This window comes from Lagopus leucura, unplaced genomic scaffold (genome assembly GCF_019238085.1).
Source record: "Lagopus leucura isolate 7727_CA_CO unplaced genomic scaffold, USGS_WTPT01 Super-Scaffold_100064, whole genome shotgun sequence".
Taxonomy (NCBI): domain Eukaryota; kingdom Metazoa; phylum Chordata; class Aves; order Galliformes; family Phasianidae; genus Lagopus; species Lagopus leucura.
The window spans coordinates 745,748-760,319 of NW_024962308.1; the positions used below are offsets into that span (position 1 = coordinate 745,748).

Here is a 14,572-nt window from a genome sequence, read left to right on the forward strand (position 1 = left end):
AAAAAAAAATCATATTTTCAACCCATATGCAGACCTGCAAAGCCAGACAATACCTTTGTCCACTGCTTTTATAACACAGCAGCAATTTCTGGGGGTCTTGCACTTAACTGCACAAAGGTTCTGGGGAAAGTGCTGTTTGAAATGGCACATGCAGTGACACCGTGCCACTCCTCATCTTATTCACAATAATAAACTGAGCCCACAGCTTGATCTCTGGCCTGATGCATCTGTGATATTCATTCGTCAAGCTCAGGATTTTGAATAACTGAATTAAGCAAAAAATGAGCATCAATACCTTGACATTTTTTGTTGGCCTAAGCCAACCATGGGAACAAGAAGCAGTATTTCAAGGGCAGATAAAGAATCACAAAGTAGTGGAGAGCAATACTGAAAACAAGGCAGAAAACACTGCTCAGTTTACCCAGCAAAACCTCAGCTAGTGACAGTCTGCATGGATCTGAGGTCAAACAGATCTCTGAGAAGAAAGAAACAGCTATGGGAGAGGAACAGAGGCAGAGAAAACATCTACTGCTTTCTGATCCTGCAAGAAACCAATCATCAGGTAACAACAACCAGGTTCCCATTGCGTTGGAAGAAGCAACGGGAAAAACATGGACTACATTAAAGCGTGACAGGCAAGCAGCCATGCATGTCTCTGACTTCCCCATCAGATCACCTCTGGGACGTGCAAGTGGATGTGGGACGACATGAGAAAGTCATTGTTGGGCTCCTTCTGCATCAGAAAGGCTCTTGCAAACGTGTAAGCAATTTTGGCACTCTCCTTCATTACGTCCCCCAGCTGCCCTGTCACATCCAGGGACCCATCCTTGCCCTCCTTGTCTTTGGGTCGCTTCAGGGATGTTTCAACAAACAGAGTGGAACCTCCTGAGAAAGAGAAGAAAAACAACATCCTGAGAAAGGTTAAAGAAAATCAAAGCAGGTGGCTTTGGTGAAGCAGACACTGTGAGAGGAATTTGAAGTCAAGGCTTTCTAATGAGACACTGTTGAGGAAAGAGCAATTGAGAGCTGTTCCCCAAATCCCTTCAGAAAGCTTAGCTAGAAATCTCAACAGGACTGCACTGATGGTCTCCATTCACTGCTCCTTCAAACCTCACAATCACCCATAGACACAGCCCATATTTAGTGGAAGCAATCTTTGTAGGCACTTCCTGCCTGTAAGACATGCTCACACCACACCTGTCAGCTCTACTTCCCAGTGCATTTGTTTACCTTCTCCACTGTACAATTATTTCCTTTCTAACCACTTCCAGGACTTCAATCCCACCCAAAGCCAATTAAACACAGGGAACACATCTGGACGTCTAATCCTTTAACTGTGTGCTGTAAGTCTCCTCAGTGGTGCACACAGGACCCCAGATAAGCAGGGGAGCAATCCAGTGAAGCGTAACTACTGCCTTCGCTCACTCCAAGTCAGTGCTGGAATGCCTGCATCTGCCCTTGGCACCGAAAGCCATGGTGACACATCACTGGAGAGATACAGCACAGCTGAGGCACGCTGCAAGTCAGAACAACACCTCCTTCTTCTAAGGTTTGGTCCTTGCTCTTAGCAAAGCTTATGCTTTTAATCACTGCCACTGTAATGGATGTGGCTCACATGGGTACAGCACACGAAGAGAAGTCACAATCAGCCTGGGCTAATTAAAAAAGGCTCTTATCTTCAGGAAAATGGAAGTCAGAATCTAAAAAGCCTCAGAAGTTACTATTGCTAATGGCAGAAGAGCTTCACTGGACTTGGTTAGAGAAGTTTAAACTAAATGACTAGACTGAGTTTTTGACAGTGACATGAAGATGGAGACACACATTTGAGTTTTCCAGCCAGTCTTTATCTTTCAGGACCTGCAGCCTCACTCCAACGTAGAAGATCAACAAATTCCCTGGTAACACGATTAACCCTCAGGTCACTGTGCCACTGCACGCTGTGCCTGCACAACTCTTACCCATAGCTGTCCAAGCCAGACCCATCACCACGCCTGGAGGAGTGGTTTCATACATTCGATCCACGGTGAAGATGGGCTTTCCTACAAAGTCCTGCAGGTTTTCAGGTGTCACCTGGACCATCTCTGCTTCTCCACTCACAATTTTATAGGCTGATTTTCTCAGTACCTGTGTGAGACAGGGATTTGTTTCTGCAGAAAGAGCTTAGAATGCTGAAGCAAAGAGGTCATGGTTACACAGCTCTCCCTCACCTTCTCCACTTGTTTCTGTAGATTCCTCACCCCACTCTCTCTGCAGTACTGCTTGATGAGAACAGTCAACACATCTGATGTGATTTTGGCTTTGTTTTCATCCAGACCGCACAGAACTCGTGCCTGAGGGACCAGGTACCTCTGAAAGAGAACATGCACACATCCTTCTGTCCGTTTGTGGAGAAAAGCCTAATGGCTCCAATTTCCCACCTTTGTTCTGCCATGAGCTCAATGCCATTCTCTAGAGTTCACTGCCTCTCTATTATAGAATGCTGGAATTGTTTCAAATTAGGGGAACTCTGTCCATCATACCACGTGCCTCCTATCGGTTGATATGGTTGGATGTAAATACGTAAGCTTGACATTGCCAAAACCATTTTATCAGATGCAATTCACAGCACATCACTGAAGCAGTTCCTCTCACCTCTGCAATTGCAAGCTTCTCTTCTGCGACGTATCCTGACACATTGATGACTTCCATCCTGTCCCGCAGCGGCTCTGGAATGGTTTCTGTTACATTGGCAGTACAAATAAAAAGCACCTGGAAGCACAAGATCCTATGAGGTGACCTGCTGCTTTACTCCAAGCACTGCTCCCTCACTGCTGTGTTTCTCTGGCTGATGGGCTGGAGCAGGATCTGAAGGTTTGGAGCAAGGTTATTTTCTCTGTGAAGTCTAGTTTTTATTGCAGACAAAGCTTTGGGTTCTAGAGCTATGTGTGTATAGGCAGCCAAATACAAAAGCCAGACAGCAGCAGAAACCACAGCAACTCTGCCTGTCGCTATGAAAAACAGACTCCTGACTTTTCTTGCTGCCACGTACAGATCTATGCATTGACATACACTCACACCCTGCAGCTCCACAGCACTGCAGAAGAGAGGAAATACCTTTGATAAGTCCACAGGGACATCAAGGTAATGATCCAAGAAGTTGGAGTTCTGTTCTGGGTCCAGCAGCTCCAGCAGGGCTGAGGATGGATCCCCCTGATATCCTCTTCCTATCTTATCCACCTGCAGGAGACGAGATTTAAAGTCAGAAGTTTCTCACGGCAGCAGGTTCCTACGCAAGCACTGTTTAAGGGCTCCATCTCAAAATCTTCACGTGCTTATGAACAGCCACCACCACTCCACCAGTTCACTGTGGGTTCCCCCAGTTCGCCTCCGCCACAGGCAGGAGCACTCAGTGCACTGACAAGGCTCAGGGCTTGAACAGCAGGGCAGACAACTGCTGCTTAATCCTCTGTTCCATTCCCAGGCCATCGGCTGTTGGTCTTTCCCAGCCGTGGCACACAATGAAGCCACAGAGGCTTCTGGTCTGCCCTAAAGCCCTGCTGTTACACCCTGTCCTTACTTGCTTTGGTGCAAAGCAGTAGGATGGAAGACCTGGCTCCTACCTATTCTCAAAGCAGACCTAAACTTGACTGTAAGCATCTTAATTCTTATAGTATTGTTTCAGACTTGCTGAGAGAGTGACACATATAATATCACATGTACAATAGTGGTGGGGAACATGAGAGCTGCTGAATTCTCTGGCTGTGATCCTCATGAATCTAATAGTTGCAATGGAAAAGGAAAGGAACGACTGAAATGTAAAAGCTGAGGTCTGTTACAGGAAGAGAAAACAAATGTCTGAAGTATCTCTGTAACCCAAACATTACAGCCCAGCACAATTGAACACCCCCACCAAATCTGTGACTTTTGGGACCATCACTGCTGCATCTTTCAGCTGCGGGAGCCAATAGTTGCCAAGCAGGTTTTTAACAGCAAAACCAAAAAGAGCAGACATCACCTCGTCAATCAAAACCAAAAAGAGCAGACATCACCTCGTCAATCAGTATCAGGGGATTCTCTGTCTTGGTCTTCTTCAGGCACTGGATGATTTTTCCTGGCATTGCTCCAACGTACGTCCTCCTGTTTTACCAGAGACTGCATTTAGGGGGGAACTGTGAAGTACGGCATAGACCAGCAACACCCGCAGGTGATGGAACAGGCTTATCCTGCTGGGAAAGATGTTCAACATCTGTCTACCAAAGCATTCTCCATTGCCACGAGAAGCACTGAGATCCATCTACTCTGTTTTTTGGAGAGAGCAGCCTTGAATTTTGGCAGAATACTCCTGAACCTGCAGCTTTCAGCTTTAGTTTTATCCTCTTTTAAGGCAGACAGAAGCAAAAGGTGAGGCTGGGCACAGAGAGCATTGAACAGCAACTTGTTGGTTTGGGTTAAAGAACCATTACAGTGCATTTTCTTGTTCCAAAGATTTCCTCCCTCCTGATCCTTCAGAAACCTGGCCTCAGTTACACCTGAACACACAGAAATCACCAGGTTCAAGCTGTTCCTATCCTCAAGTGCTGGCATTTGTAGACAAACATGACTCTGGCATCTAAGCCTGATGCCTTTGAGAAGCTCACACAACTTTCCAAAGCTCTCCTGTAAGAACACACAAGAACCAACTGCAGTTCGAGGCAGGAACACGATCACAACAAATCCCTCCCTTTGCATTAACTTTCTCCTCTTCCTGCATCCAAACCCTTTCGGCTGGAGCTGGCAGAACAGAGAATTAAATCACACACACTGTTCAAATTCAGTCATGCTCCCATTTGCACAACTTTAACACAAATCCAAGCACGCTGACCTGTGTCCCTTGATTTCTGCCACGTCGGTCATCCCCCCGACGCTGAAGCGGAAATACTCTCTGTTCAGGGCTCTGGCAATGGAGCGGGCAATGCTGGTTTTGCCAACCCCAGGGGGGCCATAAAAGCACAAGATCTTCCCCTGGGTAGACCCACGCAGCTGGCTGACTGCTATGAATTCCTGCACAGCAAAGGAAGCACCAAAAATGAACAGGAAAACAGCAGCAACACCAAAACATATCTGTTATTGGGTCAAGCAGTGCTTCCAAAATGAGATTCCTACACAAAACAGGTCCTCAAAAGAGCTGGGGAGGGCAGGGGGAGATGCTGAGGTTACTGGTAGGACTCTGCCACTGCATGGAATTACTCTATTAGTAATCAAAGCCACAGACCTGCATGATGCAACTCAGTGCACTTCTGTCAGGCTAGTCAGCATGAACATTGCAGGAACTGATGAGCAACGTGCTGGGCTGCCACTCCAAAGAGTATTTACCATTTAAAATAATGAATCAGATAGTGAGATTAAGTCCCTGCTGTTGGGTACTGCTGGGGGAAAGTTACCCCAGAATTCCCCTGAGACAAAAAGCATTTCACTGCCTTTATCTTTCTCTCCAGATCGGAGCAAAACAATTTAATAAAAGCAACATTCTAGGATGCCTCAGAATGTACACCAACAATTCACTGTTGGCTAACACTCCTCCCCTGCTCAACTGAGGGTTGGTGTGCTCTGGGAAGGCAGGAGCTTTGCCTGTCACGATGAACCTCTTCAGGAACTTCTCAGTGCACTGACTGAAATCCTGGCAGTGCTTCCCTGGGATATTTATTCATTTCCTCAGCATTTAAGTAACAAAATGAATACGCTGTCATTCGAAACCAGAATGTGACTTTCACTGCCAATAGCAATTAAACACATTAACTTATCACCAGAACATTCCTGCAGCTTTTTGTGATTTGTGATCTAACGAAAATTAACGGAGAGCTGCGAGCTGAAACGTAACCAAACCACCTGATGTTGGGCTGAGTTTGAAGCTGTGCCCTCTACCCACTCCCACCTTACCAGAATTCGCTTTTTGACATCATCCATCCCATAGTGATCCTCCTCCAGAACTGCTTGGGCTCTGCTCAGCTCCAGGTTCTCCTCACTGCATTTACCCCATGGGATGGATGTCAGCCAGTCCAAGTAGTTCCGTGTAACGCTGACAGAAACAAAGTGATTCAGCAACAAACCCATGCCTTCCTCCACTGCCTTCCAAAACAATTTCACCCCTCAAAAAGCGGAGGATGAATCAGACTCATAAAAGGCAGATGATGAAAATACCCCTGTTACCTGGGCAGGCATTGATAGCCTGTAACTGCAGTCTTCAACCCCTTTCCCCTTTCCCCAAAAATGCAAACTTTTGTCTCAGAACACCAAAATATGTGAGCAAGAACCTTGGCCTGGGTGGGTGATTTTCTTCTGTTGAACTCCCTCAGCAGCTTACTTCCTTTTGATTCCATCATTCAGGAGACAAAAGTTGTCAGTCTGCCACAATAACCCCACGTTACCATATTATAACCAGAACAGTCACAGTAAATGCTGCATGAAAATCCTATTTGTAGTGAAGCAAAAAGGGCTTGAAAGATCTGTTAACCACCGGGTGCACAGCAATGCTGGAATTAGACCTGAAAAAGTAATACCAGCTTTGTGTGCAGCTTTGATGTTTTCCTGCCAAATATTTTTGTTGCAAACCTGCACTGGTGACCGTGCTGACTGCTCAGTGCAAAGCAGATGCACCTCAACAGACATGAATGTTCAAAGCAATTTCAGTTTCTGACACACAGATGATGTGACAGAAGATAAAAGCTGCTCTTTTGCAGCTCCAGCCCTGCCCCAGCACTACAGGAGCTGAGTTTTGCTTCTCTTCTCCTGCATCTCATGAAAACATCTGAGGAGAGAGAAAAGCAACACTTAAGGGCTGCAGGAATCACTGCACTTTTCATGAGGAGAAAGGAATGGCACAGCACTTCTGTGCAGCTTTAGGCTGCAAGGAAGGAGCGCAATTATGACACATCCAGAGAAAGCAGCTAAGACAGAAAAAACTCCCTGGGTAAGAGCTTAACAGAACTGGGCTGGTTGCTCTTATTCTCCTAACTAACCTGACAGGACACAGCCGCGCACTCACTTGAATTCTGAGGAGTGATTATCCAGCAAGCTCAATTTGTTCAGCTCCTCATCAATCACATCCATCACGTGCTTTGGCACCACCAGCTCCTTCAGCCGCTCACGGAATTTTTCTTCTATTGCATCCTTGTCCTCTTTCTCCAGACCCAGCTCCTTCTTAATGATCTTCAGTTGCTCCTGGAGAAGGTACTTGCGATGCGTCTGCTTGATTTTCTCTTCAACCTAAACACAGCAACAAGCACTGTGACTGTCCCGCTCCTGGCACCATGCAATAAACATCAAATGCTTTCCAGCACTTCTGAGTTATGAGCTTTTTGGAGGCTGAAAATACAGCAGAGATCTTCAGCAGCATCTAAAGGAACGGCCGCTTGTTGTGCCACTTCCAATCTCACTGTGCTCATTTTATTCTCACAGCATCTACACCAAACTCAGAGTTTCATCTTTCCAGTCCACATCACCCCAGCTTGTCCAAAAGAAAACCAAAGACCACGACTACAGCCTTGCTGAAGTCAGTGTAAAAGTACTTGCTGTTCTCCCTTTGTCCTCTAGGCCTTCTCATAAGAGAAGAAAATCAAGTAGGATAAGCGCGGTATGCTCTCCAAAAACCCCTTTTGCTTCTCTACATCACCTCCCTCCTTTGCCTGCAGGGCTTCCAGGAGGAAGCAGATTCAATAGCAGATCCTGTATTACTTTTCCAAACGAGCACGAAAAATTAAGTTTCCAATTGGAGAGGAGTATCAAGTTATTAACTGCATCAGTGTCATTCCTTCAGTGTGCACCATGGTCTTGTTTTAAAATTCTCCACTGGTAGTGCTAAGTACTGTACTATTAAGAGATGGACATGCTATAAATGTGCGTAAGATATACCTGACTTGAAAGCTTACCTCCCTTCCAAGACGTTGCTGCAGTTTGCTCAGCTCATATTCCTTCTTTAGAAGGGAAAGGGCTTTGTAAAGCCGTTTAGGAATCTGGAAATGACAGATGCAAAATGAGTTGTCAGACACTGCACTTGTGTCAACTCCCTGCCCCACAGCACCTGCAGGTGTAGAAAGACCAACTCAGCAACACGCAACCACAGCGCAAGAGACAACTGTCACAAAGACACAGAGCATCCAGACCTTCCCTGAAAGCAGATTATTACTTACTCCCTGTATCCTTCAGCAGGAATCTCTGAGCTGATATTAACCTACCACCAAATGTAGCACGGGAGCCCACTCTGTACTGAGGCTGCCAGAGAAATTATGACAAATGAAAGGCACACTTCTGCTAGTACAGCATGAGTTGAAAGCTTAATCTTACACTGGTTTCTTCCAAGATGTCTTGAAGTTCGTGTGATTCTGCCCCTGTCAGTGCTGCACCCATGTCACTCAGATAGATGGGGTTATCTACCACACGCTGTCCAGCTTGCATCATCTGAAGTACAGATTCCCTGGAAAAAATGGTGATAAAACCCAAAATGTTCAGTAAATTCTTGCATTCATAAAGGAGTAGCCTTGTTGAGTTATCCAAAGAAGAAATGAAATGCAACTCTGCTTCATAGCAAAATAGCTTTCAAAAGCCTGACTAAAGCTGTGTTCAGTGACAAATACACACCTTGACAAAAGCAACGGTCAGTGATAAATACAGCTATGAATGTGAAATGTTCACAATCTGTGACCCGCCGTGCTGAGCCTCACGTCCACAACACGTGCATAACGCTGCAGCACTTACTGCAGTGAGCTCCCCTCACACCCACACCATCTGCTCCACGTCCTGCTCTCCTAACAGATATTAAAGCTTTGCATAAGGTTTTCAAAACTTTCCAACAGCAGATGCCAATTCCCAAACCAAATTCTGGGCAGCAATTCAGTGAGTGTCTCCTCTTTGTTACAGCAAAAGGCCAAGGGGAACAGAAATCTTAGGGTCCTCCATCCCCAGAGCACACATGGGAAACACAGACCTGTACAAAGGGTTCAAGGCAATGATGTCCCGGATTGTTTTGACAATTTCTGCAGTCAGAGCCTGTAAGAACAAGAAAGATTTGATGAGTACAAACACAACATTCCCCAACTTCCCCATTCTGGGAGCCCAGACAGGCAGCCCCTGGCCACTCATCTCCAGTGCTGTGCTGAAATGCTGCTCGTGCTGCACAGTTACTCCTCCTAGGAGGCAAGACAACGCAGGAGGGGCAGAATTTCTCCATGCACAACATGTATCCTGTGCTGGGACACAAGATGCAGTCAGGCTGACCACTCAGATCACCATGGGGCAAAGACTTAACTTGACATAGGTTATCACACAGACTTCAGCACAGCTCAGTCTCTTCAGCTGGCAATTTTTTGAAGTGATTGGTTCTAAGGAATTGAGCCATTCTGAGGAGAACTCACTGTTTTCATAAAATTCCCTACAAGAAGAAGGAACTGTTTTCCAATGCCTGAAGTCTGAGCTTCATTTTAGAACTCTTCAGCAAGCAACACAGATGCCATCCACAGGGCAGGTCAAGGCTGGTATGCTCAATTCACTTACTTTCACCTCCTCTGTGATCTGAAAATCTTCATGAACCACATTCTCTACTTCTACCATGAGAACCTCCTGCGACGAAGCAGCCACAGGATCCAGCACCACCTCCACAGCTTGCTCCTTTGCTCCAGGCTCCTCCTCAGCCTCTTTCTTAGGGCGCTTCTGTTTCCTTCTCACCTTCTGTTTGCCCTCAGGCTCCTCAGGCTCCACCTCCAGCTGCCGGTTTATTCGGATTCTGAAAGCCAAAGCAAACCAAACACAATCAGTTCTCCTTTGCCTCTATGTGACTTCAGCTTCAGCCTGGAAAGCCTTTCGTTTTGAGCTGAAATGCCAATATTTGACAACGGTGACTAATTGATAATAGACACTTCTGTAACATTTAATTTTTGGTTCACTCTGTTAAAATAAGGTGTCACTTAGCAAAACCATAACACTCGAGTGGTAAATACCAATGGGTCTTATTTAGTAAGTTTACAACAAGTGAGCAGAAATATACAAAAATTAACCAGCCACAAAAACAGCTGCTTCTGTTTCTGCTCTGCAGGTTCAGTTTAACAAGGTTCCTTAATAGAAGTAGGAGGAAATGGAAAAGTCACAGGAAGACTGAAGGAAAAGGGGCACTTGAAAGAAAGAAGGAAGGGAAGAGGGATCTCCTTCCCAGATTGTAGCTCTTCCATTTCCTTCCTCAAGTTCTTGTAAGTCATTCAAGTAGGAAAGCAAAGAGCTCCAGGATTAAAATAATCACCTGAAATGTTCTCTTTAACTCCCACTAACAGGACAGAATTGGCTTTACCTCAGCCCAAATTACCACAGAACTGCTCTGTGTTTGGCTGCTGAATGGTTTTTCATCTCATGAAGCTTAAAGACAACTGCTCACTCTGAACAACGCCTTTATCTGTCACATAGTCCTGATAATCAGAGGTAATTATGCTTTATGAGAGCCTGCTCTGCTAAACGACTCGAGCACGAGAAAAAGCCATTTGTCTGTAATACTGAAGGCTTTTCAGAATCTCCAGTGCAGTTCTGCATTGGGATGAAGGTGGTGGACACCTTTTCCCCTCTGCCACCTTGCTGCTGCTATGCCCTTCCAAGGTCAGCACAAGCACAGGCTGAACAGCTGCACAGCAGGGACTCATCTCCATCCCCAGCTCTACTGCTCAGATCAGCTGCCGAACTGCAAAGCCAGGATCAAAACCATTAACAAACCCACAGCTAAATCACCTGGTGAACAAATACACACCAACGAAGCTCAGGATCGCAGACTGAAACATCACAGCACACAGACAGGACGATTAATAAGGTATCACTGTGAGTGTGGCTGCTCAGACTGCTGGCTTTCTATACGAACCTACGATCTGAAGGGGAATCCCAGCCCCTCCTGTTCTTGAAAAGCTGCTTCACTCCTTCACCTTCATTCTGAACATCCTGTTCTGCTTTTTCCCTCTTCTGACTCTTAACAATCAATCCTTTGCTTTAAACCACACCTGCTGCAGTACCAACCCTAATTCTAAACTCCCTGTGTATCATGAAGCCTTTCCATACCTAGACATTCAAAATTCTACCATCCATTCTATTTCCTACATGATGATACTGGAAGAGATCAAAGCAACAGTGCATTCTATAGCAATTAACTACTAAGTCCTAAAAGGGAAGGGCTAGATGCACGGCCTTATACCTTCCAAACAAAATCCATTTCCCTGTTTGTATTTTTAAACTTCCTTGAATTTTGCCTCTTCTACCAACAGCCTCATGTCAGACATTTAAAACACAGAGCACGACCCATAGCTCTCCAGACTGGGACCAAAATCTCACCCTCTTCCTGGCAAGCTCAGGCAAACTCAGCTCTGAGAAGCACCACCTATTTTTTGCTGTCCAGATAAAAACAGAACTGGTGCAGCAAAGCAAGAGGGAAAAAAAAAAGCAAAGCTTCAAAGCAACACACAGCCCAAAATCAGTTACCTGAGGCTGTTAGAGCTGCTGTTCTACACTGTCTCATCTCAAAACAGTTAGCACAGACAGCCAAACCTACATCCCCATGTGTAATCCTGTTTCACTCAATCCACTTCCAGGACAATCATAATTACAGTTCTGGAGCGCTTTTTTCTTTTTTCTTCTCCCTTTTTTCCTGCTGTATTTTCCAAAGAAACTGATGAACCTCAGAACAACAAATACTTGCTTGCATCACCTAATGGCTTATGGGAGAATGATGTGTGCTAGCTCTTTATTTTTGGGGTGAAACTGCCTCGCTCTGCAAGAGCACAAAGAATGAGCAGCATCAGAACACAGTGCAGTAACAAAAGCTTGTCATGCAGGAGCTGCACATGAAACACGTGGTGACAGTGACAGAGGGAGGTGTGCTTCTCCAGTCCTTCCAGCGCCTTCAGCCCCAGCTTCAGTACCTCCGGTGCCCCATGACGATCATGCGCAGTTTGTCTCCCAGGTCCTGCATCTCGTGGATCTGTACAAATGTTCCCATCTGGTAGATTTCATTCAGATCCTCCACCACATCCGATTCATTGCTATCGAGGAAGAAAAAAACACAGGATATAAAGAAACTTGAGAAAGAGTGGGTTAACGTTAACAAAAGAAAAAAAGCAATTGGTTGCAGAACTTTGACCTGCATTCGGAAGCAAGGATTTCACACTGTCCTCACGGTTAGGCAGCCCCTCTGCACATCTCTGCATGCTCAGCCCCTCCCAGACAGCAGCAGCCTTTCCAGCAACAAAATGGTGGTGGCAATGGATGCTGTGCTAAGAGGAGGTCTAAGCATGATTACTGGAATGCTATGACAGGCAAGGAATCTCAGAGCACAGCCTCTAGTGTAAAGGCACAAAAACATCTCACTGCCGTAAAGATGAAGAGAAACAACTTACTTATCATCCTTCTTAAGGAAAACACCAGCGTAAGGCTGGGCAAGACGAACCTTCCTCCTCAGCAGCTCAACCAGCTTCTTATTTTTCACCTAGAACAAGAAGCACAGTCAGGTAAGGATTTTCCTTCAGCTTTGCACCCTCAGCACACCAAACCACGCACGGTGGAACCCTCTGAACTATGAAGTCTAATCTTTGTTCTGATCTTGCCTACATTAAAAGACAGCAACATAGAAATGGAAGAATATTAGAAGACACTAACACTGAATATTTAAGAAGTCGCTGTGTTGTGAGTTTTTGATTAACATAGCAGAGGTAACACACTGCCAAGCAGTGCTGCACAGAACTGGGGATGTTTTAGGTGTGGGGCTGGGGGGGACAGCACTGGGACAGCTGATCCACGCTGGCCAAGAGGACATCCCACCCCACCTGATGTCACACTGAACTACAGAACCAGGGGATGTTCAGAAAATGTTTGTGTTCCCAATAAACAAGGCGAGCCCTGCTGTCCTGAAGCAAAGGATCCCGTTGTGCTTTGCTTATGCACGCAGCTCTGGCTTTACACATTCAGCTCTCTTCAGCCATGAGCTCTCACACTTTGACTTCCAGCCCCCTCCTGCACCCAGCACAGGGAGCGGAGAGCAGCTTAGAAGTGCTGAGATCACAGAGCATTGATATCAACCATTTCCATACAGAAGTTCTGCAGGACTGCACACCTAATGATTCCAATACACAAACTTCTGCATTCCCTGCTCTCTAAGCTTCACTCTGAGGTGCTCAGCCTTTCTGTTTGCCTATCAGTTCCTGAAGAAGCAGAGCCAACAGTGCCAGTGCTGCCTGTATGGTGGCTCTGGTCAGAGGTAGCACAGGCTGCAGTGATGTGGTGGATGTTCTGTCCCTGGAGACTCTCAAGGCCAGGCTGGATCAGGCCCTGGGCAGCCTGTCAGAGTTGCAGTGTCCCCATGCACTGCAGGGCAGTGGGGTGAGATGGCCTTTAAAGGTCCCTTCCAACCCTAAGGCTCCGTGACGAGCAACCGGCGGCCAACGTGGAGAAGCGCAGTTAGAAAAGCTGGCGGAGAGAGCGCTCCCCTGAGAAACCCCTCGAACGAATCCACGTTCTCAGACGGCCAAACGCTCCGTCTGGCACTGCAGCGTCAGCCCCGCTCAGTCAATGGACGGAGCCACGAGCAGCGCGGTGCGGCGCGGTGGGACGGGTGATCCTCCGACCCGAACCGCCCCGCGGCCCAAAGCGATCGGCCCAACGCCGAGCCCGCAGCAGAAGAAGCGACCGGCAAACAACCGGGGGACGCCGGGCCGCCCCGCAGCCCCCGCCCACCTCGATGATCTTGATGAAACGCGGGAACACGGGGTTGCGCGTCACGGCGATGAGCGGCACGTTGGGGAAATGCTCGGGCACCATCAGCGGCGTCAGCGCCGTCATCACCGGGCCGCTCCCGCCGGGGTCCGCCCCGCCGCCGCCGCCGCCGCCCTCCTCGCCCCCTCCGCCGCCTTCCAGCCCGTCGCTCCCCGCAAAACCGCCGGAGCTCCACCGCTGCCACCGCGGGGCGGTGCTGAGGGCGGCGCGGGGCGGCGGCGCGGGGCCCGGCGGGACCGCGGGGCTGACGGAGGAGGCGGCCGCCGGGAGACGGCGCCGCGCGGAACCCAGCAGGACCGGCCGCCAGCGCCCGCACAGCCGCAAGCAGCGCGCGGCCGCCATGCTGCCGGCGGGAGATGAGCCGCTTCCGGTTCGCGCCGCGCAGGCGCCGGGCGAGGCAGCGGCGCGGGGAGCGTGGGGCGGCGCACGTCTGCGGGAGCGCGAGAGTGGGGCCACGAGTTCGAATCCCGGCGCTGCCCGGTGCTGTGGGAGAGCGGGCGGAGCGAGGGGTACCGCATCCGAACCTCGCGCCCGAGCCGTTGGCCTTCTTGGCCACCAGGGCACGCTGCTGGCTCACGGCCATCTGTTGGCCACCATGGTCTTTCGCGGAGCTCGCAGGGCAGCCCCCACGTGTACTGATGGCCTGCTGATGTATGACTGTGTGTGCACCAATCTGCAATTAAGGAATTAGAAATAGAAGTACGCAGTGAAGTAGAAGGGCAGAACTTCTACTGGGCTAAAGCCCCCAGAGCAGCTCTGCTCTGAGCACACCTCAGGGCAGGAAGGCTGCAGGATGTGCTGGGCAGCACTGCGCTCTTGGTGAGATCAC

General features: G+C 48.0%; 1 protein-coding gene across 1 annotated transcript; it reads right to left on the bottom strand.

Annotated features, from left to right (window-relative positions):
• Nucleotides 1–6: 6 nt before the first annotated feature.
• On the bottom strand, nucleotides 7–14,085 carry LONP1 (lon peptidase 1, mitochondrial). Its single transcript, XM_042886860.1, has 17 exons — nucleotides 13,705–14,085; nucleotides 12,372–12,460; nucleotides 11,898–12,017; nucleotides 9,505–9,733; nucleotides 8,939–9,000; nucleotides 8,299–8,428; nucleotides 7,884–7,967; nucleotides 7,001–7,221; nucleotides 5,896–6,034; nucleotides 4,841–5,019; nucleotides 4,029–4,116; nucleotides 3,094–3,216; nucleotides 2,632–2,748; nucleotides 2,208–2,348; nucleotides 1,959–2,124; nucleotides 677–885; nucleotides 7–265 (listed from the first exon to the last, which is right to left on the bottom strand). Exons 1-17 carry the CDS (start codon nucleotides 14,083–14,085, stop codon nucleotides 104–106), a joined length of 2,640 nt encoding a protein of 879 aa, XP_042742794.1. The 3' UTR covers nucleotides 7–103.
• Between the last annotated feature and the right edge of the window lie 487 nt (nucleotides 14,086–14,572).